This window comes from Odocoileus virginianus, chromosome 3 (genome assembly GCF_023699985.2).
Source record: "Odocoileus virginianus isolate 20LAN1187 ecotype Illinois chromosome 3, Ovbor_1.2, whole genome shotgun sequence".
NCBI lineage: Eukaryota > Metazoa > Chordata > Mammalia > Artiodactyla > Cervidae > Odocoileus > Odocoileus virginianus.
In genome coordinates, this window is record NC_069676.1 from 35,564,070 (window position 1) to 35,590,008 (window position 25,939).

At 51.5% G+C, this 25,939-nt stretch overlaps 4 protein-coding genes across 8 annotated transcripts in view; 2 read left to right on the forward strand and 2 right to left on the reverse strand.

The window, feature by feature from the left end:
- NSD1 (nuclear receptor binding SET domain protein 1) overlaps nucleotides 1-6,650 on the forward strand; it is a 146,522-nt gene extending 139,872 nt beyond the window's left edge. For 3 of the 4 annotated variants that reach the window (XM_020873992.2, XM_020873990.2, XM_020873994.2), the window contains exon 23: nucleotides 263-2,175. In XM_020873992.2, the coding sequence (XP_020729651.2) occupies nucleotides 263-1,887 (1,625 nt within the window). In that variant the 3' untranslated portion in view covers nucleotides 1,888-2,175. Of the gene's footprint in view, nucleotides 1-262 lie in introns of all 4 variants that reach the window. The other variant, XM_020873999.2, reaches the window with a different exon arrangement.
- Nucleotides 4,868-10,165, reverse strand: RAB24 (RAB24, member RAS oncogene family). Of its 2 annotated transcripts, XR_002309974.2 has the most exons (9): nucleotides 9,598-10,165; nucleotides 9,446-9,514; nucleotides 9,165-9,243; nucleotides 8,992-9,059; nucleotides 8,802-8,901; nucleotides 8,537-8,587; nucleotides 8,336-8,398; nucleotides 7,987-8,231; nucleotides 4,868-5,240 (listed from the first exon to the last, which is right to left on the reverse strand). XR_002309974.2 is itself a non-coding variant. In XM_020874000.2 (8 exons), the coding sequence occupies exons 1-8, from the start codon at nucleotides 9,712-9,714 to the stop codon at nucleotides 8,167-8,169; spliced, it is 612 nt and encodes a 203-aa protein (XP_020729659.1). In that variant the 5' UTR covers nucleotides 9,715-10,165; the 3' UTR covers nucleotides 7,874-8,166. The 2 variants fall into 2 exon arrangements, 1 of the variants encoding a protein (XP_020729659.1); XM_020874000.2 differs by lacking the exon at nucleotides 4,868-5,240 and having other exon boundaries at nucleotides 7,874-8,231.
- A 66-nt stretch (nucleotides 10,166-10,231) lies between these two features.
- PRELID1 (PRELI domain containing 1) lies at nucleotides 10,232-13,816 on the forward strand. Its single transcript, XM_070465153.1, has 5 exons — nucleotides 10,232-10,518; nucleotides 11,103-11,328; nucleotides 12,786-12,899; nucleotides 13,002-13,080; nucleotides 13,279-13,816. Exons 1-5 carry the CDS (start codon nucleotides 10,427-10,429, stop codon nucleotides 13,425-13,427), a joined length of 660 nt encoding a protein of 219 aa, XP_070321254.1. The 5' UTR covers nucleotides 10,232-10,426; the 3' UTR covers nucleotides 13,428-13,816.
- A 253-nt stretch (nucleotides 13,817-14,069) lies between these two features.
- On the reverse strand, nucleotides 14,070-18,487 carry MXD3 (MAX dimerization protein 3). Its single transcript, XM_020873989.2, has 6 exons — nucleotides 18,264-18,487; nucleotides 17,899-18,004; nucleotides 17,208-17,237; nucleotides 16,962-17,076; nucleotides 14,636-14,819; nucleotides 14,070-14,558 (listed from the first exon to the last, which is right to left on the reverse strand). Exons 1-6 carry the CDS (start codon nucleotides 18,331-18,333, stop codon nucleotides 14,443-14,445), a joined length of 621 nt encoding a protein of 206 aa, XP_020729648.2. The 5' UTR covers nucleotides 18,334-18,487; the 3' UTR covers nucleotides 14,070-14,442.
- Nucleotides 18,488-25,939: the final 7,452 nt, after the last annotated feature.

Below are 25,939 nucleotides of genomic sequence, written 5' to 3' on the forward strand. Positions count from 1 at the left end.
GGGTTACTCCTTAGTCGTCGTTGTTGTTTACTCCTGCTTGGTTTTTAATTGATACTTAGTTGTGACAATATTTGGCTGTTATTTTTACACATTTTGCAGAAAGTAAAGCCTAGATCCTGAGGGAGGGGATGTGGGCAAGGGGCACGAGCTCTCTGAGGGAGGCAGCAGGTTGCATTCACTCCTTTGACTTGGTTCCAGAGCTGTGGCCCATCTTAGGCATGTTTTGTTTTCCTTAGTTTGTGTTTCACTTCTGTGTTTTCAGGGAAATGGGAGTGTCCTTGGCATCAGTGTGACATATGCGGAAAGGAAGCAGCCTCCTTCTGTGAGATGTGTCCCAGCTCCTTCTGCAAGCAGCATCGGGAAGGGATGCTCTTCATCTCCAAACTGGATGGGCGTCTGTCTTGTACTGAGCATGATCCCTGTGGGCCCAACCCTCTGGAGCCGGGGGAGATCCGTGAGTATGTACCTCCTCCAGTACCGCTGCCTCCAGGCCCAAGCACTCACCTGGCAGAGCAATCATCAGGAGTGGCTGCTCAAGGGCCCAAGATATCGGACAAGCCATCTGCTGACACCAACCAGTCGCTGTCGCTGTCCAAAAAAGCTCTGGCAGGGACTTGTCAGAGGCCCCCGCTGCCTGAAAGGCCTCCTGACAGAACTGACTCCAGGCCGCAGCCTGTAGATAGGGTCAGGGACCTTGCTGGGTCAGGGACCAAACCCCAGTCATTGGTATCCAGCCAGAAGCCATTGGACAGGCCACCTGTAGTGGCAGGACCAAGACCCCAGCTATCTGACAAACCCTCTCCAGTGACCGGCCCAAGCTCCTCATCCTCAGTCAGGTCTCAGCCACTGGAAAGACCTCTGGGGACAGCTGACCCAAGGCTGGATAAATCCATAGGTGCTGCCAGCCCAAGGCCCCAGTCACTGGAGAAAACCCCAGTCCCTACTGGCCTGAGACTTCCACCGCCAGAGAAACTGCTAGTCACCAGCGGTCCCAAACCCCAGACTTCAGACAGGCCCCCTGACAAATCCCATGTCTCTTTGTCCCAGAGACTCCCACCTCCTGACAAAGTACTGTCAGCGGTGGTCCAGACCCTGGTAGCTAAAGAAAAAGCGCTGAGGCCCGTGGACCAGAATACTCAGTCAAAGAATAGAGCTGCTTTGGTGATGGATCTCATAGACCTCACTCCTCGCCAGAAGGAACGGGCAGGTTCACCCCATGAGCTCACACCACAGGCTGATGAGAAGATGCCAGTGTTGGAGTCGAGCTCATGGCCTGCCAGCAAAGGTCTAGGACAGATACCACGAGCTGTTGAGAGAGGCAGTGTGTCAGATGCTGTCCTTCAGCCACTGGGCAAAGCAGTGGCCCCTTCAGAACACTCCTGGCAAGCTGTTAAATCACTTACCCAGGCCAGACTTCTTTCTCAGCCCCCTGCCAAGGCTTTTTTATATGAGCCAGCAACTCAGGCCTCAGGAAGAGCACCTGCAGGGGCTGAACAGACCCCAGGGCCTCCCAGTCAAGCGCCAGGCCTGGTGAAGCAGGTGAAGCAGATGGCTGGAGGCCAGCAACTACCTGGACTTGCTGCCAAGAGTGGGCAGTCCTTCAGGCCTCTCGGGAAGCCCTCCCTCTCCACTGAAGAGAAGAAGCTGGCAACCACAGAGCAGAGCCCCTGGGCCCTAGGAAAGGCCTCACCAGGGCCAGGGCTCTGGCCCATGGTGGCCGGACAGACACTGGCACAGTCTTGCTGGTCCTCCGGGAGCACACAGACACTGGCACAGACTTGCTGGTCTCTTGGAAGAGGGCAAGACCCTAAACCAGAGCAAAGTACGCTTCCAGCTCTTAACCAGGCTCCTTCCAGTCACAAGTGTGCAGAGTCAGAACAGAAGTAACACCAGTAAATGCCACGTGCTCAGACCAGCCGCCCCCAGGGTTCTTGGGGAAGGGAAAAATCTTTTTCCCTCTTAAAAAAAAACAGACCCCAACACTTTTCCACTGTTATTCTTTCCTTATATCCCAACATTCAAAACTCTTGTGACATTAGCCAGTGGGGGGCTTGTGGTTGTGTGAGCCATGTATGGAAATCCAAGTGGGCCCCAGCCAAGGAAACAGACAGACGCGGGTCTCTTTCCCCCCAACCTTTACTCATGGTGAACTTGAAATAAAAAGTCCACTCTGGAGTCAAGCATGGGATTCAATTCCACCGGTCAGGTTGGAAGGCAGTAGGGCTCTCAAAGCTCTTTATCTAGTCCTGCCAAGCCCCACTGAGGGTACCTGATGAATCCTTGGGAGGAACTAATACCCGTTCAAGTCGGTGGTGATTTCTTGAACATCTGTGTATGTTAGGTGTGGTACTCGTCACTGGCATGAAATACAGAGATAAATAAGACCTGATCCCTGTGAGCCTGACATGCCTGCCTAGGTTCTCAGGTTGTTTTTTAAGAACCTTTGACCAGGAAATAAATAACAGGAAGTTGAGGGGCCCTGGGGCTCTGGGCTCATTTTGTAATGAATGTCCTTTGTGGCCCCAGAAGTGGTTCTTGAGTGTCTCCTGGTCAGCTGTCCCTGTGTGCGTGTGCATGCATGTGAGCTCATGCAGAGGTCTCCTCTATAGGCAGGAGGGGGCTGCACCAAAGCCAAGGGCTGTGACTGGGCAGCCAGTGCTGCTTCTGGCTGGGCTCTGCAGAGATCTGTCCTTGGTGGAGCAGTTGGTTGAGGGGCTGGGCTCTGTGAGGACACAGCTTTCCCTCAGTGTAAGAAGGCAATTGGCAAGCTTACCTTCCTTTTCTACAAACTTTCTTTCCTCCTTGTACATCAGCTCACCCCAGGCCTGTCCCCCAAACACTCAGGTGCTTTCAGATTTCAGAGTCTCGGGCAGTAGATCTAGGGATTCTGGCAAACTCTGGGCTAGATCCACCACCAGCTCAGGGAGAATGCCAGATCCTGGTGAGAAATTACTTATCTTCTGATCTCTTGCCCTCCTACCTGAACGGAGGAGTCGTCATCTTCACTAGTGGATCCTATCACCCTCTCCCTGAGAAATGGTGTGCTCAGTGTTGAGAGCGCCTACCTGCTGACTTAGCCTAAGGGCAAGCCAGAACCCCTCCCCTATGACTGGCAAGATGGGGCTTACAGAGCAATGTCCAGCCTAAGAGATGACTCCTCATAACTGCTGATTATCTGTTACTGCTGCCCTGAGCTGGGGCCCAAGGGCTGGGAAATCTGTTGGTGCTACCCCGCCCTACCATTCACCCAGCTCACTGACTGCCAACAGGAAGTACTGTTTGGCCAGTTCCTTCCCATTCGCCCACCCCCTCGTCCCTAGACCAAACATGTTTACCTCTGCTTCGCCAATGTAGCCAGCAGCTTTAGCCAACAGGCCATCTCCTGGCCCCAATGTCTCCTGGCCATTTCTGTCTCAGTTATGGCTTTTATACCCTCAACAGGATTCTGTATTGTCCCAATTTCTTCCTCCTGAGTTTTTATTGAGGTTACTCCTGTCACTTCTAAGGAGGGAACAATAGTTGTTTTAGAAGCATTTGCGCTTTATATAAAGATTTTAAAAAGAATTTGCTTTTATCTCCCAAAGTCTGTCTCTGGGGTTGAGACATTTGAACTCAGGCAGAGACAAGAGGCTGGGCAGAGCTGCCCTGAGTTTAGGGGCCTATTCTTGCATCTCACTTAGACCTCAGACTCTCCTCTGTAAATTCCACCTGCCTAGTTCTCCCCTTTCATCCTCTCTCTTCCTACATCATCAGAGAGGAAAAGCTCTTTGTTTAAGAGGAAGAGAAAACAAAGCATCTTATTTTCTTTTAAAAAATTTTAAACCATGGAAAAGATATTTTTAAAGAAATTCACCCAAAACATTAAAGTTCATTATATTAAGTATTTATCATGTGTGAGAATAATAAGTATATAACTGCAGCTAGTAGGTCCCTTTCCCTAATCTCTTAGGTATGAGTAGGATTTGCTTGGTGCCAGTCCTGTGCCCTTTTTTCTCCTGTCATCTGTAGTCGTGATCAGAAAAAGATAACTGCACTGCGCTGTCAGAACCTCTTTCCACTATGTTGTGTGTTCAATTACCGTAGCTCTTTGTTTCATGAAATAAACTGTGAATTTTTTTGGGGGGGTGGGTATGCAGGCTATGTAAAATTTTTAAGAGGAGAAGTTTGATCATGAAGTAGCTTCTCTGATGTAGGCTTTGGTAGGTAATTGACTTGACAGCCACTCTAGATAAGTCTCACAGGACAGGAAGGAGTGAGGGAAAGGTAGACCACTTTGTGGTTTTCAGTTTTTTCCATTCTCCATCATTCACTGGAAGCTTCCTTCCAGACCTGCCTAGTAAACAACTTCTGAACTGTGCTTGGTTTGGGGGAGGCAGGGTAGCCCTTTAAATGGATGGACAGCCAGCCAGAGTTTTGTGAGGGCCATTGAAAGATTCTTAGATTGATTGGAAACTAGACATTCAGCTCAGGCCCACTAATAGTATTTGATACTAGATTGTTAACATCGTGAAAGCAGTCACTGTAGAATTAGAAGCAGAGTCGGTTAGACTTTTGGAAAGAGAGACTCTTGCATGAAAGGAGGGTGTTGACCTTGCTGGCCTTTGGGGATTTTCCTGAAGCCTATGCGGAGACCTTTTCTCCAGGGAGTGTGAATTGGCAATTAACAGGAAAGCTTTACTCTTAGAAACTCCTGATCTTTACGTAAGGTGGTATTTTGGCATTTGGCCAAATACTTATAAATCAGGATCTCAAGAGTCTGTCTCTAAGCTGGTTCCCCAGGAAGCCTTTCTGAGGAGGAAGCCATAGCTTCCACAAGTACCTGGAGAACTAATACCTCCCTTAGCCCTATTCAGAAGAAAATTATGAAAACTGTTGAAATTTTTATTCAAAGCCTCATTTGCTTCTCTACTGGAGCAAACCCATTCTCATAGCAAAACAGATGTTGCTACAACAGCATTTAAGTTTTTTTTAATGTCTGCTTCCCCCTGAAGTTATTGAGTTTGAAGTGATTTAAATCACTGTGTTGATCCTCTTCTGAACAACTCCCAAATCTACATCTTTAGCATTGATATAAATAATTGTTTTTTTCTTTACATTCTCCACCCCACACTACAGTCAGGGCATGAAGTGCATCAGCGATCCTTTTCCAGGCTTGGCAGCATCTACTCACTGGAGCTGGACTCGCACGTTGCCTCATGAGAACAGAGTGGCAGGAAGGAAGTTGGTCCTGGCAGCTTCCCCTGTGGAGAAGAATCAGGAGAGCACTAAACGTGGATGGATTTTATTTTTTGCATCAGCTCCTATAAAAAGTGGGTTTTCTCCAAGGCTTTCTGAGGGGATATCTTCATCCTCTTGGTATCTGTCAACCAGGTCAGAGTTAGCTCAGTGTCCTCACCTCTCTGAGATCATGGCAGGAAAGGAGGTGGGACAAGCCCCTATTCCTCCTGAATAATGACTGGGCTGTATCATGTGTTCGACATTCCAAATCATTTAGAGCTCAGTAGCTGCTGCATGAGACTTTCATTGACTGTGGCCCGTTAGCTCGCAGCTGAGCTTCCTAGGGCTAGCGTAGCAGGGCCAGAGGTTGCTATAGTGTAAATTGAAAAAAGAATAGGTAATTTGCTTTGTACACACACAAAAATGTAATGATGGTGCTAATTTCCTGGTAAAAATAAGCACTGCCAAGGGTTGAAGGACTGGTGACTTGAGAAACCTAGATTCCTGTTTGGGAGCAAGAGATCTCATGTCTTAGTTCCCTCGAGGTTCTGTTAGAAGAAGAGAAGGTAGAGCTTTGGTGAGTCCTGCACCCGACCCTGGGGTGATCCAGTGCAGTCCAGAAGTGGAAGACACGCTGTTTGCAGATGAGGGAGTTCTTTGAGTTTCTCAGGGCTGGTGTTACCTTGTCCACAGCCTCCGTCCACACCGCCTGAACAGGCTGGTAGAGAGCTCCAGGTGTGGGATCTCCCTCAGATGCCTTCTGCCCCTCTACCTCTTCACTCTCATGGGAGCACCTCTATTGCTTATGAAGACTAAGGATATTATTTCTTAAGGAAGTGGAAAGAGTTTATTTTAATTAGAAATCCACAGCCTGGGCAGAAACGTTTCCTATCAACATAAGCAAAAATAGCACATGTGGTCCCTTTTCTAGAGCTACTTTCCCATGACTCTCAAAACATCAGGCTCTTTAGGGGCTTCAGGTATAACACCTTGGAAATCCAGCAAACTTTTGCAGATAAGAGGTGAGCCCAGGGAGCAGGAGCAGAAATGATCGGTTCTGGTGCTTTAGACTTGCAGGGTCGGGGCAGAGAAAGGCAGTCTCCAGGTCTGAGACGCGTGCTGCCTGTGTGCATGTAGGCGAGTGTTGGGCAAGCGCAGCACACGGGAGCTCATGGAAGAGCAGCTTTCTAAGTCTTGGCAAAAAAACAAGCTGACAAAGAGATCTATCTTTATATTTTTAAGGGGCAAAAGGGGGTGTCAGCTGAGGTCCATCACTTTTTTTGCCCCCCTTCACCCCCATAGATTGTCAGCGGTAAGTGAAACTCTTAGTGAAACAGAGGGGAGCCTGTGCTAGGAGTCCCCATAAACATGTACTGTAATTCTTTGTATATAGAAAAAAAATTACTGTAAAGTAAAGTTTAACTTTACTCTTATGGCCCTTGCCCTGTGTTTTGTTTTGTTGTCCGTGGGGAGATAGAGCCTAACAGGAGGGAGGATGGGTGTGGCGTGAGAGCAGAAGCCAGACTGAGGTGGTTCCCAGATGGGGACACAGCTGAGCCCTTCCTCCAAGCACCTCATGGAAGTGGTGTGGGTTTCCTCCCAGCAGCCACTGCTGTCAGAATGTCTGCTGCTTTCGGGAGTGGCTGCTGTCGGTCTCAGTCCCTACCCAGGAGGCCTTCATCACCCACGCAAAGGAAGGGTGTTTTGAGGAATTGGTTTTTAAAAAGGAACTGGAACCAAAGCACTTTTCTGATTATGAGTCTAGCCATCTTGGCCAAGTTTTTATTTTTTTAGAGGCAGGCGCTGAGCACTGCAGAAGACCCAGCCCAGGCCTAAAATGGGATAGTGAAGCAGAGGCTGAGCATCCCACACCAGAAAGGGAGGGCTGCTGTATGCTTCCTTGTGAAAAGGAAAGGTCAGTCCTGTGTACAGTAACATCTGGTTCTTCTGAAGACATCTAAGGCCCAAAAATAATACTTTCAGCTAACCCTGGAAATCACTTCCCTTTGTGACTTCGTCCTGAACTTCCTGCCCCAGGGAAGAATAGGGGACAAGCATTTAGTTCTACAGTTAACATTTCAACCATACTCTTCAGTCTTGAACTAGGTACTAGTCACCTCATTTTAAAAGAAGAACACAGCCAAGTTTGAATCCCTTTTCTGGGTAGCTGAGTTAGAGCCCAATCTGGATCTCTAAGACCTTTCTAAGTCTTGCAGAACCTGTAATTTGTCTACTATTAAGCCACATTATAGCATGTTGCTGGGAAGCTTAGGCTCTGAGCCACAAGGATGACTCACAGACCTCGACGTGACAGAGGTGCAGTAGAGCCAGCCAGTCTGAGGTAGAAATGCTTGACCCTTTGATCTCTGGATACCACCTGAGTGCCTTTCAAGTTCTTAACACCAAGAAGGAACCATGTGAGCTTTGCACTGCCCCAACCCCAGCTTTTCACCCTATCTCTGCCCCCGCTAAAGAACGCAGCAAAGGGCCCTTTTGCTTCTCTATTATCTTAACTGCAACCCTAGGGTGAAGCCGCTTGGTTTCCGAAGGAAAATAAGACCTGAGAAGAACCCTGATTATAGGAAGTAAGGCCAATCAGGTGGCCCCAGAAAGTCCTAGGTGTCCTGACACCCAATCCAGACAGCAGGGAAAGGGGTTGAGTGTAATTCACAGTGCATTGATTTTATTTACAAATCAGAAGCCATTTAAATAATCTGTAGACACAACTGTTGTCCAGGGCAGAAGCCCGGGGTCCAAATCAGCCCTTACCCTCTTTGTGCCCATCAGTCAGCCCCAATGCTGTCTCCGTTCCATGGGCCAGCACAGGCAGGTGCCACCTCTGCTGCCACGGGAACCCAGGGAGCTCAGATGTTCGATCATCCAAGCCCAGACAAGAGCTAGGTCCAGCCTTCCTGGGGGGATCCCCCCCCAGGCCAAGTGAGTGGTGACTCAGTGATGACAACAGCTGTAGAAGTAGGGGTTTGCCTTCTGGCCCAGGTCCACGCCCTTGTCCTCTGTCAAAGAGAGAGGTGGTAGCTCAACATACTGTTGTGGGGTGGGGGGAGTCAGGTGCTGTGGGCCTAAAGGGAGTCTCCACAGGAGCTAAGGAAAAACACACCTGTCATCACCTGGAAGGCGGCCACACTGACGTAATCCTCTGCCACTTTCTGGAAGAGCTCGTCTGGCAGGAAAAAGGGCAATCAGTGAGAACCAGACGCTAGGAACCCAGGGATCACATAGTAACCCAGTCCTCTGGGCTTTTCTCTGCCTCCTTTGTTGCCCCTATGTGTTCTGCTGTGAGGGCAAGGACAGCACTCACCCACACTCTGGCCTGTCTTGCTGGATGTTTCAAAGAGCTGAGCTTTGATATCTGTAAAGAGAAATGACTAAAGCCTCATACTTGAGAATTAAGTGGGCACAGACTAGCAGTACAGGGACTCTTCCGAACCCCACAGATGCGCAGAGGCAGAGACAGTCTTCCTGTGGGGGATCTTGCCAAAGCAGCCCCCATTTTCTGTGACCCACCCAAGCAGCCACTTTCCTCCCCTCCCCACCCCCAACCCAAGGAGCTAAGGAGCAGCTACTGTCTGCATAGTCCTGAACGTCGTGGAAGTCCACCCGTCGCCTCCGCCTGTCCTCCTCCAGCAGGTCACTCTTGGTGCCACACAAGTAGATCTGACAGCCCTGGACCAGAAGACAAGGCCAGGGTCACCTCCCTTGGGCCACCAGACCCCCAGCCCCTGCCTGGTCTTCTGGTGAGGTCAGGCCACCTACCTCCTCTAGGTTGCGCAGCTCCTTCACCCAGAACTTGGCCCGTTCAAAGCTGCTGCTGTCCGTCAGGTCTTGGTGTGGAATACAGGAAACAAGCAAGGGTTAGGGGCTGTTCTATAAGGCCAGCCTGGTACCCTCCCCTTCTTGTTTGAGGAACAGGCCAAAACCCTTCTTACCATAGCAGACGATGGCAGCCTTGGCGCCCCGATAGTAGATTCGGCTCATGGCCTCATAGCGCTCAGAGCCTGCTGTGTCCTGAAGGGCAGGGGGAGGCTCAGCCCTGGCCTGGGTTACGAAGCTATACTCCCCACAAACTAATACCACGTCCTCCAGACCCCTGTTTTTAAATTGGGGTCTAGAGAACAGAAACCTTCGTGAGCCCACAAATCAGTAAAAGGCAAGGACCTACGCCTCCTCAAGAATGGGTTTTCCCAGATTACGTGCCCAGAGAACTCACCCAAATACCCAAAGTCACCGTCCGGTCTCCGACGGACATCACCTTGGCTACGAAGGCGGCCCCTATGGTCTGCAACCAAGGGGAAGCGATCAGAGCCTCGCGTGTCGGCTAGCCCCCTCCCAGCCGTGCTGGGCCCTGCCGGGCACACTCACATTCTGATAAGGCCCCACCAGGAAGCGGTCGTGCACGTATCGCTCCACCAGGCTCGTCTTGCCCACGTACTCCTTGCCCAACATCACCACCTTGACGTCCACGCGCTGCCCGCTCATGCTCCCGGGGCCGCCTCACCCGCGTCAGGGTCCTGAGCGGGGGCGCGAGGCAAACCCGGCTCTCCGCTCTGACAGGCAGCGCCCTTAGCCTCAGTCCCCAACCCCAGGCGCCAACCTAAGGTTCCACACGCCGCGACGAGCTTGAGCGACGACAACGCCTCCGTCCGCCCCTGCTTTTCGGGCCCAGGAATTATCCTCCTTCTAAGAGCCCGGGACCCGGGGCGGCCTGGGAGCGCGCGGGGCAGCGCCCTTAACGGCGCCGCACGCCGCCGCCCGACTTGCTAGCTCGCTCTTTCGCTTGCTCGCCCACCTAGCTTAGAGGCCCGCCGGCACAGATTCCCCACCGAGCCAGGGTGCTCCTCCAACCCAGCTCCGGCCTGCAGCGCCGCGACTCCAGCGGTGGCGGGGGCGGGGAAGGGAAAGGGTTGGGGGGGGTGGGTAAGGGGAAGGAGGTTGTGGGGGCGGGGTCGTCGGGTCACGTGGGAAGGCACCGGAAGAGGTGGGTACTTCACTGCTGAGCCGGAAGTAGCGCGCGGCCCGGTAATTCCTCATGGCGGCGGGGGTGGCGGCGGCTGGTTGGGTGCGGCGCTGCAGCCACTGATCTGCTGCTAGCCTAGCGGCCGAGCGTCGAGCTCCAGCCCGGCTTCCGCGTGCCCCTCGGGCTCCGCACCCCTGATGCTGCTCGGGCGCTGAGCCCGCCCCGGCCGGGACGATGGTGAAGTATTTCCTGGGCCAGAGCGTGCTCCGGAGTTCCTGGGACCAAGTGTTCGCTGCCTTCTGGCAGCGGTACCCGAATCCCTATAGGTACGTGGCCCTGGGAAAAGCAACGCTCACACCTCGCTGTTTGGAAATCGGAGTCTGGGGCCCGGGAAAGACTGAACTTCGAGTGGGGGGATCGCCAGAGCCTGGTTATGTTTAGGGCAGAAGAACCCTATCGGGGAAGCGGCCAGACTAGGCCTGCAAGGTACTGGAAGGAGTCTGGGCTTGGGCAGTGGATTACTTGAAGCCCTAGTCTTAAGGTTCTCTCGTCTCACTGTGGTGAGACAGGAAGAGAAGGCAGCACAGGAATTAGGGAGGGGTCTTGGGGTTGGAAGTTTGGGCCCTTGCCTGCTTCTCTGCCCTTGACTGCTCTCCAATGGTGCAATAAATCAGGAGGTCCATCCCTGCTGGAATGCCCCGGAATCCAGGTCAGCGAGGGGGCGGGAGTTGGAATTTGCCCTGGGAGAGGCTCAAGGGCTCCAGTTCAGGTCTGAGCCACAACCACAGCTTACTCTGAAAGTTTGGGAAAAGGCCTGGCCATTCTGAGCGTGGAGGCTCCAGATGGGAACCTCACCAGGCAGTCTCCCAGGGTCAGGCTCCTGAGGTCCCCTTCACCCTGACACCTGCAGCAAACATGTCTTGACGGAAGACATAGTGCACCGAGAGGTGACCTCTGACCAGAAGCTCCTGTCCCGACGACTCCTGACCAAGACGAACAGGATGCCCCGCTGGGCTGAGCGACTGTTCCCTGCCAATGTTGCTCACTCAGTGTACATCCTGGAGGATTCTATTGTGGACCCACAAAACCAGACCATGACCACCTTCACCTGGAACATCAACCACGCCCGGCTGATGGTGAGGCCCCTCCCCCTTCCCCCTCCAAACTAGAGCGCTCCAGATACCTGTGGCTAGGGAACCATGAGAGGGCTTCTAGGATTCAAGCAGATCTGAGGAGTGGTAACTCTAGAGTACAAACTCGGGTGGTCTTTTTAGCCGGTTATCTTCTCTAGGCCTGTCTTCTAACTCGTTCATACAGCGGAGGAGTACCTGTTTTCCACTTGTAAGTACTAAATGCAGGGCACTCACACTGCCTGGCACGAGTATAGGTTGGGCCACAGGCATGATGCTGAGGGAAGGAGACGGTGGTTTTCAAACATCAAGTCTCCAGAGTACCTTGGATGTACCTCAGAGGGGAGAGGACTGCCCCCCCCCCCCCCCCCCGCCCCTTTGACTATCTGTCTAATGTAATGGATTTCTGCCTGAGATTTCGGGGCAAGGAAAGGGAAGTTCTACATACCTTTGATTTCTTGCTTAAAAAAAAAAAAAGACTTGAAAACCCATGGTTTATTAATAGTTTAAGGAACACTTCATCTATGAGTACCTTGAAAGCCTTCAGGACACTTTTATTCTTTCTCAGTTAATCATCACAATAACACAGGGAAGTGGGTCTTACTCTATTGCGCAAAGAGAATAGTGAAGTTCAGGGAGGGGAAGTGTGCTGCAAAGTCACAGAATGAGTCACCTTAATGCTTTGCCCCAGAGTCATCTGAGGGCCCTAGCTCTGTGTTTTGTAAATTACTAAGATAAGACCTCTGAGACCTCCCTTTCAATTCAGCTGTGACAGGTGTCTTTTTAAGTGTTTCTCTGGGAAGTACAGGTCCACTCTTTCCTCCCTGATAAGGATAGCTGTGGTGATTGCCAGATTTCCTTTTCTGTTTTTGGATTGCTGGCGGCTTAAGAGCCAAAGTGGGTGGTCATAGTGTTAGTTGTTCAGTGGTGATGGACAGGGAAGCCTGGTGTACTGCAGTCCATGGGGTCGCAAAGAGTCGGACACGACTGAACTGAATTGAACTGTGTGTGTCTCTTTGCAACCTGGTAGACTGTAGCCCACCATGCTCCTCTGGCCCTGAAATTCTCCAGGCAAGAATACTGGAGTGGGTTGCCATTTCCTTCTCCAGAGGATCTTCCTGACCCAGGGGTCAAACCTGGGTCTCCCACATTGCAGGCAGATTCTTTACCATCTGATTCACAGAGGAAGCCCAAAATGGTTGGCAGGCAGGCTGAAAACACCACAGACCTCTCAAGAGTTCATGTGCCTTTTAGTGTGAGGGGGTCAGAGGAGAGGTTTTTAGAGAGCAAAATGACTTTTTTTCCATCTTCCTACTCTCTTTCTGAAGTGCCATTTGAGAATCCAGTAAGGTAAGGGAAAGAATGCTTTTCCTCATGAAACGAGGCAGGGAATCAAACTGATGTGTAAGTTGGCCAAGTGAAGGACTCCCATGTGATGGTGGTTGACTTGCCTGCCTGCACAGGTGGTGGAGGAACGATGTGTTTACCGTGTGAACTCTGATAACAGCGGCTGGACCGAAATCCGCCGGGAAGCCTGGGTCTCCTCTAGCTTATTTGGCGTCTCCAGAGCTGTCCAGGTGAGCAGCGTCGGAGTGCCGGGGCCCAAGCCATTTATCATCGAGTCTGGGCTAGGGTTCCCTGGCCAACTCTGAATCCTTCCCTTTGTCATTTTTTGCCAGGAATTTGGTCTCGCGCGGTTCAAAAGCAACGTGACCAAGACTATGAAGGGTTTTGAATACATCTTGGCCAAGCTGCAAGGTGAGGGCTCGAGACACAGAGGTTTCAAGTCCTACCTGCTGTGCTTGGGCCAGAGCCTACTCTGAGCCCACCCTCAACTCATCTGTACACTGAGTATTTTCTTCAGAGCCTGGCCCCCAGGAGATAAATGTCCTGGGAAGTCATTTAGGTCAGTTTTCTTGGCATTCTCTAAAACCAGCCCCCCACCCTTTGCTCCAGGTGAGGCCCCTCCCAAAACCCTTGTTGAAACAGCCAAGGAAGCCAAGGAGAAGGCCAAGGAGACGGCACTGGCAGCTACGGAGAAGGCCAAGGACCTTGCCAGCAAGGCAGCCACGAAGAAGCAGCAGCAGCAGCAGCAGTTCGTGTAGCCGGCCCAGGCCCCGAGGCAGCAGCCTAGCAGACTACCGGCGCCAGTCCGTGCCCCCGCCTCCTGTACTTTATCATTAAAAGCCAGCTTCTAGCCCTCTCGACTGTCTGGGTGGTGGGCTGAGGGCAGGGGCCCTGTTTGGCATCTCCAGCACAGCCAGCCCGTTCCCCGTGTCTGAGCTGGGCCTCCTCACTCCTGCATCGGGTGGCCGAGGACAGAGGCAGTGACTTATCCAGGGTCACTGCATCCAGGTGAAGTGGTCGTAAATGCTAGACTGTGAGCTCCATGAGGGCAGGGACCGTTGTTTTATCCTCTGATGTGTCCCAAGTATCTGAAACAAAATCTTACGTGTAACAGGCACTCAATAAATACTTGTTGAATTCAACTGGACCCTACTCTGGAGTCAGGAAGCTTGAATCTTGACCCCACTGGTTTTCTGGCTTTGGCCCTCAGGCCGGTCACGTCACTCGGCCTTGGTTCCACACTTGAAGTGTGGACAGATGACCTCCAGGCTGTGGGGAGTAAAGGGTCTCTGCCCAGTGTGGTCAGGAGGGTTTGTGGTGGCCGTAAATCTCATTTCTTCTTTTCCAGTTTGTGGCTGGAAGTTCCCACATTTTCATCAGGCAAGACCATGGACAGGAAGTTAAGAAAGAGGCTTTTAATGAAAATACAGTATGCATAGGGCAAAGGCCAGGGGCCCTTGTTTAGGAAGGAACATGAGGGCCCAAGAGGCTTCCTGCTGCCATGGACATCTGGGCCAAGTGCTATAAAAAAATGCCCGGGAGGGTGGCCTGGGCCCAAGCTGCCTGCCCTGCAGGGCTCAGGGGGGCTCAACACCGCTCTCCCAGGTGGGACTGCCAGCCGCCAGCAGCAGGGTACGAGGAGCACCTGTTCCCACACAGGGTCCTTTTAGTCCATTCCAACAGTGACTCCAAGCAGCCCTGGAGGCTCGGTGAGGGCTCTGTCCTGACGGCGCAGAGTGGGCTGAGGGCAGAGGCCGCTCTGGGTGGTGAGGGTCATAGCCAGGCACGGCCGCTGTGTGAGTAGCTGTGCTCCTGGCCTGTGCTGAAGCCCCGCAGCAGCTCAGCCTCACCTCCGAACACCAGGCTCTCCACATCCACCTCCAGCTCCTCTGCACAAGGAGAGGGCCAGTCAGGAGAAGACCTGGCCCACTCGCCCCAGCCGAGCCCTCCACTCCAGGGCACTTACCTTGGTCTGAGTCCGAGCGCTCGGAGGAGAGGCCCGAGGAGTCCAGGCTGTCCGCCCGCAGCCGCTCCCGCTCGCCCGCCATGCCCAGCCCCCGGAGATGCTCCAGCTGCTGCCGCAGGCTCTGCTGCTTGCTGCGCAGCTTCTCCTTGAGCTGCCGGGCCCGCTGCTCCTGCTCCTCCAGCTTCTGCAAATCCAGGGGAGCAAGGGGCTGGGCTCAGGCACCACTCGACGGCAGACCGGTCATGTGACAGGCTCACTAGATGTAGGTGCCAGAGGGCTGCTCCCACATCCTGCAGGAAGCCGGGGCCTGCTGCCCTCCTGCCTCACGTAAATGGCCTGGGAGTTCTGTCTGCACGGTTGGGAGGGAGGGCCACACAATCTCCAAGGCCCTCAGGGCTCTCAAGTGACGTGAAGGAGCGGAGTGTGCTGGTATCGGGATGGAGACTGGAGAGGGACTGGGGCACACCAGCACGTGCACACACTAAGGCTCGGAGGAGGTGTCCCAGGCCAATTACTGCCACGTGGAAACAAGCCCAGTGTTGCCAGATCTCCTAGGGCTTGTTTTTGTTTTGGCCACGCCACAAAGCCTGTGGGATTTTCATTCCCTGACAGAGATTGAACCTGCATCTACTATTTTTAGAAAGCTACGAATCCACCTGTCAATAGAAGACGTGGATTCGATTCTTAAGTAGGGACGATCCCTTGGAGAAGGAAATGGCAACCCACCCCAGTGTTCTTGCCTGGGAAACCCCATGGGCAGAGCAGCCTGGCAGGCTACAGTCCATGAGGTTGCAAAGAGTCTGACATGACTGAGCAACTAAACGACAAGAGATTAAACAAAGGCTACCAGTTTGTAACTCCTCAAGACCCTCCCAGGAACCACAAGGCTTCAGTATTAGTCCCCACCTGCCACCTCCACGCAAACTCTGCCAGCCCTGAGATCCAGGGACTGGAGGGCCAAGGGTTCTCCAATCAGGCCCTCAGTGGGCAAAAGCATGCATTCAATCAACAAGAAGGGGAGAACTGGATGAGGAGGTATTTGAACTGGCTGTAGATGGATGAATAAGCACTACCCAGGTAAGGATGGAGGAGGAAACATCCAGGCAGACTGAAAACGGGAAGAGTATGGAGAGCTCAGCTTTTTAGTGGGACACGGGGCAAGATGAGACCAGTGGCAAGGCCTGTGTTGTGAAGGGCCTTGAGTTTCACTGGAAGTAAGAAACTGAAGCTGTCCTGTCAAACCATGGAAGGTTTTCAGCAGGGGACAGACCTGGACAGATCTATGAGCAGCAAAGAACATTCCAGGGCAAGGTGGGGAGGACAGCCAGGTAGAGGCAAAACAGGAAGCAGGGAGTCCAGGAAGGAGCAATCCCTAGGTCCTGCCCATGGGACAGCCAGCACCCAAGACACACATCCCTCTGAGAACCATCAGGCAAACTCCACGTGAGACACTGGAGCCCACTTTCCAACCAGGGTGTTATTCAACCATAAGGCACGGTGAGGACAGTGCTAACAGTTTCCACACCATTTTATTTGCTGCGAGCCACCTCCGGCCATCTCTGCCACAGCTGCCTGTGCCCACAACAGGCAGAGCAGATGCTCACTTGTTGCGGAAAAGAATGCAAGTCAAGAGACACAGGCCTCAGTTCTGAATCTGGCTCTCATCAGCCGGCTGTACGCCCTATTCTTCCTCTGTCAAAAAGGACCAGGAGGGCAGGAAAAGGCCTCCATTGTTTCCAAGTCGCTTCTAAGCGCCCCCACTCTGTGATGATGCCTCGTCTTGAGTCAGCACATTCCACTCCCATCCACCAGGGGGCGCTGAGGGGAGCCCGGTAAGGAAGGGTCACCGCAGTCCTCTCGGCCCTTTCCCCCTTCTGGCCTCTGGACCTGCCTCCCAAAGCAGGACAGGCCCGTCAGAACAGGGGGCCTTGAGGATGCAGGAGAGGAGGAGTGAATAACAGCCCTCTCCAGTCTGAGGGACCCGTATAGTGACCCATCACAGAATGTCCCCCATACGGAGGAGGAAATGAAGTCCAGAGAGGCTACCTAATTCGCTCCAGGTCTCACAGTTGGGATTCAAGTAATAATCGTTGTAATAACAAGTGAACATTTATTGGGAAAACTTGCTTAAAGCCTCAGAACAATCCTCTTGGGTTACTTCCTGCTTTTCTTCCTACTTAAACTTGGAAACTAAAAGCACAGAGCCCAATGTCACACAGTTGGTCTGTGACATGAGACTTCTCTCCTAGTTCCTCCCAGTCTCTCCCTACTGCGCTTCTCCCAGCATCCTGGCAAGCTGGCCCCGGGTCCCAGGGGAGTGTCTTACCTGGATGTGCATTCTGGCCCTGCGCAGAAGGCTCAGTGTGGTGTATCGGACACAGTCAGCCCCCAGGGGCATCTGCTGCTTCAGCTGCTCCAGGCACCGCTTCAGCTGGGCCCTCCTGCAGAGGGAGGGGTCTAGAGGGCAGTGCCAGCCCAGGCCCGCTGGCCAGACGAGGGATGACAGGGGAGGGAAGGCCAGAGGGAGGCTGTTCCTGGGGACTGGTGCTCTCAGGGCAGGGCTGGGACTCACCTGCGCTTCTCCAGCTCGTTGTGCACAGACCTGCCAATGCCGGAGAGGATGAGGAAAGGGAGTGTCAGTTACTGTCCACACCCTCAGTCCCAGAGTCCCCAGGGGCTCAAAACTCACTACAGATGTGTGCCCCAAACTAACCCACTGTGGGGACCTTGTGCTGGCCTCAGACAGCTGAGTGCCAGGCAGAGGCAGAGACAGTAAGGAGGTCACATGCTGAGAGAGGTCTGCCCAGGTGATGTGGGATCCAAATGTGTCCCCTAGCCACAATCAGGAAGGGCTTCCTGAACACAAGTGACATTTGAGCTGAGCCCAGCCACACAAGTTACCCAAAATGAGTAGTGGGAGGAGAGGCATTCAAATTGAGGGGGAACGCGTGTGCAAAGGGTTGAGAGGAGAGAAAAGGAGAATGCCTGTGAAGGAAAGCAAGTGGATTGTTTTAGGAGTGTGAGTGGAAGCAGGACCCAGAACTATTATTCACAGTTCCAAACACATCAGAGGTGCTTGAGAAATAGTCCTTGAACGAAGAGTGTGTGTTCGGAGGATGGAGAAACGGCAGGAGTCCGTATGTCTCCAGAGCAAGGTACTTGGCCCAGAGGATGCAAGCAACAAGGAGGAAGTGGGCAGTGGAGAGACCCGATGAAGGACGGCGCCCATCCCCCTACTCCCCGCTGCCCCCGGCCCTCCTCACCGCCCACTGTCCAGCGCGCCAGGAGCTTGGGGAGACCGCTTCCTCCTCCTGTGGACTGGACCTGGACTCCGGTGCGGGCACAGGGACGCATAGCCATGCTCGGCCTCTGCCAGAGAGAGTCCCCGCCAGCGTCAGGCTAGTCCCAGCAGGCGCCCCGGGCACGACACCGTCAGAAAGGGATTCTGGGCTACAGGGCCATTTTCCCAACCCTTCCAGCCCACTGCCCGCCCCTCTTAAGTTGAGCGCGGCGGTGCCGCAGGACTACTGCCCCAAGGCCATGCATTCTTCAAGTCCGGAGTCAAGCCCAGCCCAGGCCAGTGTCAGCGAGGTCGCCGCCTGGAGTCCGACCAAAGGTTCTTCCTCACCTCTCTCGCGGCGCTCCAGAAACTCCGCCGCCTGCAGCAAGACTTGGATGTTGCTGGCCACCGGTTCCATGTCGGCGACAGCCGGAGGCAGGTGGGCCTGGGGTGCCGACCCGAGTAGCGGCGGCACCACTTTTGTTACAATGTAACTGACACGGGGCAACAAACACAGGCTCCCGGCCCGCCCCCAAGACGCCCCGCCCCGGGACAGCCTAGCTCTTGGCCCCGCCCTTCTGGGACGCGCCAGGGAACCGCGGCCCACCCTCCGCCCACCTGCCCGCCCCCTAGAACTCCCGTAGGGCTGCCACCGAAGTCGGCTGCAGGCCCGGCCCTCGGGCGAACGCCCGGGCTGGAGTGGGGGTGCCGCGTCTTGCCGCTTCGCTCAGCGACCCCGCACCGACCACTTGGCGTTTCTGGGCCTCAGTCTCCAGCCCAGTACTGGTGACCAGAGGCCCGCACGCTGAGTGGTGCTTTGGGGGCGGGTGGTCCACCCTAGGCCCGGGGCTCCGCCGCTGCACGTGGGCGCCGCGGAGGCGGGGCCGGCGGACGCCCTCGCCCATTTGCTCTCTGCAGCTTGTGGCTTGCTGACGTCACCTTGTGGGCGGAGCACCAGGCCCTCGGAGGCACTATTGGCTGAGCGCGGCTCCGCCCTCTCCCGCCGCTGGTCAACACGTTCGGGCGGGAAAAGGAGCAGGTTTCAAATTTGAAAACCCCGGCGATGGGGGCGGGGTTAAGCCGGGAATAGGGCGGCAGTGCGCAAGCGCCGGGGGAGGGGGCGGATCTGGCTCCGGCTCTAGGGGGTTAGTATCCTCGCAGGCTTGCCATCTGCCCCCGTAGCTCCTCGCTGGGTTCAGCTTCCTACTGTGGCGAATGGGAATAGTCTTCCGGCTTCTCCTCATCTGCAGGGAAGTTGTTGTTGCTACGAAAACGTCAGAAGGGTACCGATTTATGAGAACCAGCTGGCTAGAATCCTGGGTTCTGGAGCCATCGGGGTTGAGTTCTCTCACCGCTACTTCTCAGTTGGGTGGCTCGGGAAGTGCCCTCTTTCCTCTAAGTTCGGGAAGCCCTGCGAAACCGTTGTTGAAGGCCTGGGCATTGAAGGATCAGAGCCGTGCGCAGTGTGTAGGAGCTGATTTTGTAACCTGACACGGGCTTCTTCCTCCCACGGAGCCCATGGTTGCCTTACCCAGAGTCAATGAGCCCTTCTTTAACGTGACTAGACGTCTAGCCTCCCGAAGGAGATGATGCAGTGACTTCTAGCGGCGGCACCCCCCTGCGGAGACAGTGACAGTCTAAGGGTGGAGCCCGGAATATGAAAGCAGCTGTTACAGAGTTGAGCATTACTGTTAGGCTGGGGCTGAATCTGTGGCCCGGAAATGGAGAGGAGGGAGAAGGAGGAACTAGATTTTTTATAAAGAGACAGCCCTGGGTAAACACATGGCACACGACAGTCAGTCCCCTCAGTTCCTTGGACAAAACCTTTGAGTTTCTCTAGGAGTCACTTCTAGAGGGAATCACTGACATGCTCAGCCAAGAACTGCTGCCTGGGACTATCCACCCTTTCACCCACCCATTGGCTCATGAAATATTTGCTGAGAATTTGCAGGACCCTAGGCAATGTGCTGGGGGCTGGAGAACGCAAGGTTGGGCAGAACCAGACAGGGTCCTTCCCTCTGCCAAGCTCTTGCATGAGGGGGAGGGAGACTGACATAGTAATCACACAGTAAAGATACACTGTGACTTGTCCACACAGGAAAAGACACAATGTAAGGGCACTTCCTAAAGGAGCATTTGACCTAATCAGAGAGGTCAAAGAAGGTTTTTCTGGGACAGAGATGAGTAGGTGTTATCTATGTATAGGAGGAATGTATGAGAATTCCAGACACACTAATAGCAGGTGCAAAGGCCCCGGGGCTGAAAGGATGTATGCAGATGGAAAGAAGGTCAATGTGGCCAGCGTAGAGAGATCAAAGATAATGGTGCAGGTTGACACTGGAGAGGCTTGCAGGGCCCAGAAGAGACTGAAGGGTTCCCCAAACCCCCACCCCCAATTAATTATGTCCGCAGAAAAGAGTCACAAGACTTGTGAGTGAATTTCCCATTTTATTTCCCTAAAGTCAGCACCCACACAGTGTAGGCACAAACCAACTAGTAAGATATCTGGGACCCAGGTGGCCCAGCCTTGGGAGGGGAGAGCTGTGGAGGATAAGAGTTCCCAGCAGTGGGAGGGAGCTCTTAAAGAGTTGTACTGTGTGCTTAGCAGTGTCCAACTCTGGGACCCCATGGACTGTAGCCCGCCAGGCTCCTCTGTCCATGGGGATTCTCCAAGCAAGAATACTGGAGTGGGTTGCCATGCCCTCCTCCAGGGGATGTTCCCACTCAGGGATTGAACCCAGGTCTCCCACATTGCAGGTGGATTCTTTACCATCTGAACCACTAGGGAAGCCCAAGAATATTGGAGTGGGTAGCCTATCCCATCTCCAGAGGATCTTCCTGACCCAGGAGTAGAACCAGGGTCTCCTGCATTGCAGGCCGATTCTTTACCAGTTGAGCTACCAGGGAACCTCAGAGTGAGGGCTGCTCCAACTGGAGGTTGTGGAAGTGAGGCAGAGGCTGCAAAGGGGACTTGAGTAACCATGTCAAGGAGTTTGGACTTCATCCAAGAAGGGCAGGCTTTGAGCTAGGGAGCAGCATGGCCCTCAGGCCTCCCAGGGCCACTAACTAGAAGAAGAGGAGACAATCCTTCCCAGGGAGCAGGGCAAGTGAGGGAGGAAGGGGCTCCTGCCCCAAACCTTTGCATGCCCTTCTGGGCCCCTCTGAGGCAATGCTAGTACTAGTACCAGCTGGGTGCACGGCTGGGCAGAGGCCTCCAGTGCTCCTGCCCTCTCAGCAGTGACTGGTCTTAGAGCCTCTTCCCAGACCCCCAGGTCCTGCCGAGTTCAGCCTGCACACTGAAGCCCTGTGGCCTCCCCACCCCTCAGCCCTTACTGCCCACACTTCAGTGCAGGTTCTGTTCGAAACCAGTGTCCTCTGGGCTCCAAGGGGCAGAGCCTGCATCTGTGCCCTGAGTGAGTGAGAGGGAAGAAGGGGACCCCCACCCTGCTGTCTTGCCCCAGCCAGGACATCTGGAAGAGGGCGCTTTCAGGGCCTCAGCCCCGGGCTCACCATCCTCTCTCACCCTATGGACAGGATGCCTGAGGAGACAGGACCCTCTCACCTCCTTCCCTGCAGGTGAGAGTAATGGGGCAGGTGGGGCAGTACTGGAGCTGAGGCCTGGCTCAGACCCTGGACCTGGCACAGCCTCTTCTCTGTGCTCCCTGTCCCAGTCTCTCCCAGTTCACTCACCCTCCCCTCTTCCCAGAGAGTAGCATTCCATGGTCACTGAGCTAGCCATGCCGTGTCCCTGCGGAAAGTCCCTCCAAGGCTCCCTCAGCCCTGAGGACAAAGTTCAAGCTGGCTGTGCCTTCCTTCTGCCTGTCAGGCCCCATGCCCTGCCCTTGCCCCACTTCCCTGACTCTGCTGGTTTGGCTTACATGTCACTTCCTCCAGGAAGTCCTCAGGCCTCCATTCTTCTGAAAACAGCAGTGGCTCTGTGTCCCTCAGGGTCAGCCTTCTCTGTCTGCCTATGAGCACAGCAAGAGAGGAACCCCTTTCCTAAAAGGGGTCGGGCCAAGCTGTCGTGGGGGGAGGGGACAACAGACCTTGGTGGGCCTGGCTCTCCATGTACACAGGAGGCCAGTGGCATAGCAGTCAACAGGCCCCCAACTTGGAGGCCCCCCTGGAATGCCACTCCAGGCATGTTACCAGAGACTGCACAGCACTGGCTGTCAGTCAAGAAGGCTAACTGCTCCCTCTGCAAGTGCAGGGGAATAGGCCACGAGGCCAGGCCTGGCCAGACTACGTCTCAGAAGTGGCTGACAGTCCTGGTTATCCTGGGTGGGGGCACCAGGAAAAGGCCCCTATAAGACCTGTAGTATGTCCACACTTCAATTCCTGATATAGGTAGATTCCTCACCACCACCCTTGACAAGTTTTGCTGGGAGTGTATCAATTTTGTTCATTTTTTTTAAACAATCAACTTTGGATTTCTCTTGCTCCTTTTTATCTAGTTTCTTCACATGGAAATATACATGATTCACTTTATTCCTTTCTTCTTTTCTGCACCTTGCTTTCACTCCATCCCACAAACTTTAAGGTGTTGTTTTTGTTTTGTTTTTCATTCACATAGAGATATTTTTAGAATTTTTCTTTGACCTGAGGCCTGTGGGTAACCTGAAGTGTTTTCTATGTCTAATACTTCAGAATTTTCTAGATGTCTTTTTATTACTGGTTTCTAATTTAGTTCTATGGTGGTCAGAAAATATACTCTTATGATTTTGATCATTTGATTCATCAAATTTATCAAAGCCTGTATGTTCCAGTATGTGATCTATCTTGATGAATGTTTTATATGCACGTAAAAATAACATGCATCCTCCAGTTGTTACCTGTAGAGTTCTAAAAGCATCAGATTAAGTTGGTTGACTGTGTTGCATTAAAAAAAAAATTTATATCCTTACTGATCTTTTTTGTTTACTAGTTCTATTAGTGGAAGATAAGTGTTAAAATCTCCAAATTTAATTGTGAAATTGTCTATCACATTTTAACTTTATATATGTGAAACTCTAGGTGCATATACATTCATGATTGTTTTATCTTGTTGACTTCATTATTTTTGCATTCTGAAATGCAAGGTTATCTTTGACAACCTTTTCTCTAACGCTGCTTTGATATTAATATAGTCACAACAGTTTCTTTTGATTAGTGCTCTCATTGTGTGTTTTTTCCTGTCTTTTTTACTTTTTACCTAACAGTGTCTTAGTATTTAACATGTTTATCCTACAAATAGCATATGACTGGGGAGTTTTCCCCTGTGGGCTGATAATCTCTGCCTTTCAATTATGTTTAATACAACTATTCTGACATAGTTGATTTTAAGGTCTATCATCTTGATTTTTATTTCACATTTGTCCCATCTGTCCTTTTCCTCTTTTCCCTTCTTTTCTGACTATTTTGGATTATTTGAGTCTTTGTCAGCCTTTGTCATTATATATTATATATTAATATCTACAATTGGATTATCATTTCCTCTTTAAAGTGGTCTTTTAAGTATTCACTTTAAGAACTGTAATAATAAATGTCTTTAAATTAGCACAGTCTACTCTGAATTAATATCATATAGTTTAAAATATAAGGTAAGAAACATACACCATTATGCTTCATTTACTCTCTACCATCCTTTTTACTACTGTCATTATATACTTTATTTCTATATGTATTAAAATTCCTAGAATACATTGCTACAATCTTGCTTTAAACAGTCAATTGACTTTTTAAAAATTAAGAACAAATAATCTTTTATATTTCACCACACTTGTACCATTTCTAGCATTCTTCATTCTGTCTGTAGAGCTGGATTTTATTGGTACCATTTTTCCTTCAGCCAAAGGAGTTGCCTTTGGCCTTTCTTGCAGTGTGGGTCTTTTAACAACACATTCTACCAGCTTTTCTTCATTGAAAATGTATTTATTTCATCTTCATTTTTGTAGCATATTTACACTACATATAAGATTCTAGGTTGACCTTTCAGCACTTTAATTATGTTACTGGTTTGTCTTCTGACTAGTATTTCTTTTCCATGTCAGCTGGAGTTCTTATCACTTCCCACTGTATGTAATGTGTTTATTTCCTCTATTCTAATTTTTTTTTTCTTGTTTTCAGTTATTGACTCTGGTAGCTCAGACGGTAAAGAATCCACCTGCAATGTCAGAGACCTGGGTTGGGAAGATCCTCTGGAGAAGGGAATGGCTACTCACTCCAGTATTCTTGCCTGGAGAATCTCAGGGACAGAGGAGCCTGGCAGGCTACAGTCAATGAGGTCACAAAGAGTTCATCAAGACTGAACAACTTTCACTCTCACTTTCATTGGCTATGATACCCGTGGATGTGGTTTTCTTTGTGTTTGCCTTGCTTGGTGTGTTTCGAGCCTCTGGAATGTTTTTCAGTCTTTAGTTTTTCAAATATTTTTCTCCACCTCTCTTCTCTCTCTCCTCTCTTAATCTGATCTCAATTTCATGTATGTGTCCCAGTTTCATAATATATCAAGGGGAATTGATGCTGTTAATTTTTTTTAAATTTTTTTAAAATTGAAGGCTAATTCTTTACAATATAGCATTGTTAATATTTTATGTGTGTGTGGGTGTTTTAATCTCTCTGCTTCATTGTGGATAAGTTCTATTTACTTGCCTTCAAGTTTGCTTACTCTTTCTTCTATAACATCTAATTTGGCGTTTAGCCCACCCCCTGTAGTTTTTACTTCAGCTATTGTATTTTTCAAATCTGGAATTTCCACTTAGTCCTTTTTTTAAAGTTTTCTACCCATATCCCAGAATATCTCATTACACATGTGTTATGGGCTTCCACAGCACAGTATTATAACTGAGTGGTTTACAACAATAGAATTAGTTCTCTCACAGTTCTGGAGAAGTCCAATCTCCAGGTGTCATCAGGATTGGTTCCCTCCTGAGGGTCCCAGGCTGACCTCATTTTATAACTATATCTGTAAGGATCCTATTTCCAAATTAGTTCACGTTCGAAGTTCTGGGTGAACATGAATTTTTAAGGGACAATATTCAGCTTATCATTACCCCTTCTCTATCCCAATTATTCTTTTGCTATTAATTAGTTTATATATTTATAATAGTTGTTGTATGTCCTTGCCTGCTTATTCCAATAACTTAGGGTTTTATTTTTGGGAGGGGGGCTTCCATTGACCATATTTTCTCTTTATAATAAAGCATAATTTCTTGCTTCTTCTCATGCCTTATAATTTTTTACTGATTCTAGAATACAAAAGTGAGAGAAAATATAATGGAGTATAACCATGTCAAAGTCTATATTGGGTTTTTTTTTTCCATTTATTTATTTTGTGGCTGCGCTGGATTTTCACTGCCACTCACGGCCTTTCTCCAGCTGCGGTGAGTGGGGGCCACTCTCAGCATTGCAGCGTGCAGGCTTCTCACTGCGGCGGCTTCTCCTGTTGTGGCGCACAGGCTTCAGTAGTTGCAGCTCCCGGGCTCTAGAGCACGGACTCAGTAACTGGGCCACATGGGCTTTAGCTGCGCCATGGCATGTGGAATCCTTGCTGGGCAGGGATTGAACCCATGTCCCCTGCACTGGCAGATGGATTCCCATCCACTGTACCACCAGGGAAGTCCTATATTAATTTGTTTTGTTTATTTTCTTAAGAGTGCAAGTCCTTACCTGTTTGGCAGTTAGAGGGACAGGCTCATCATTCAGATTCCCACTAAGCTTTATGAGAAGATTGGCAAACTGCACAGGTTAGAGATGAGAAGGGTCACACTCACATGAGACCACCGTCACTTCAGACCCTAACTGCAAATTCAGGGGTTTCACCAAAGTACTGTTGGGAATGGCAATTTTCAAGGACTCACAGAACCTGCTCAACGCTATTATACTCCCTATATACACTGTATTATACAGTTTCTTACAGGGAAGGGATACAGATTAAGATAGACAAAGTGAAGAATTCATGAGTCTACAGAAGTGAAAAATGTGGGACTTCTGCTCCTTCTGTGTAGCCAAGACATATGTACACAGTGTACTGTGCACTGGGGAGG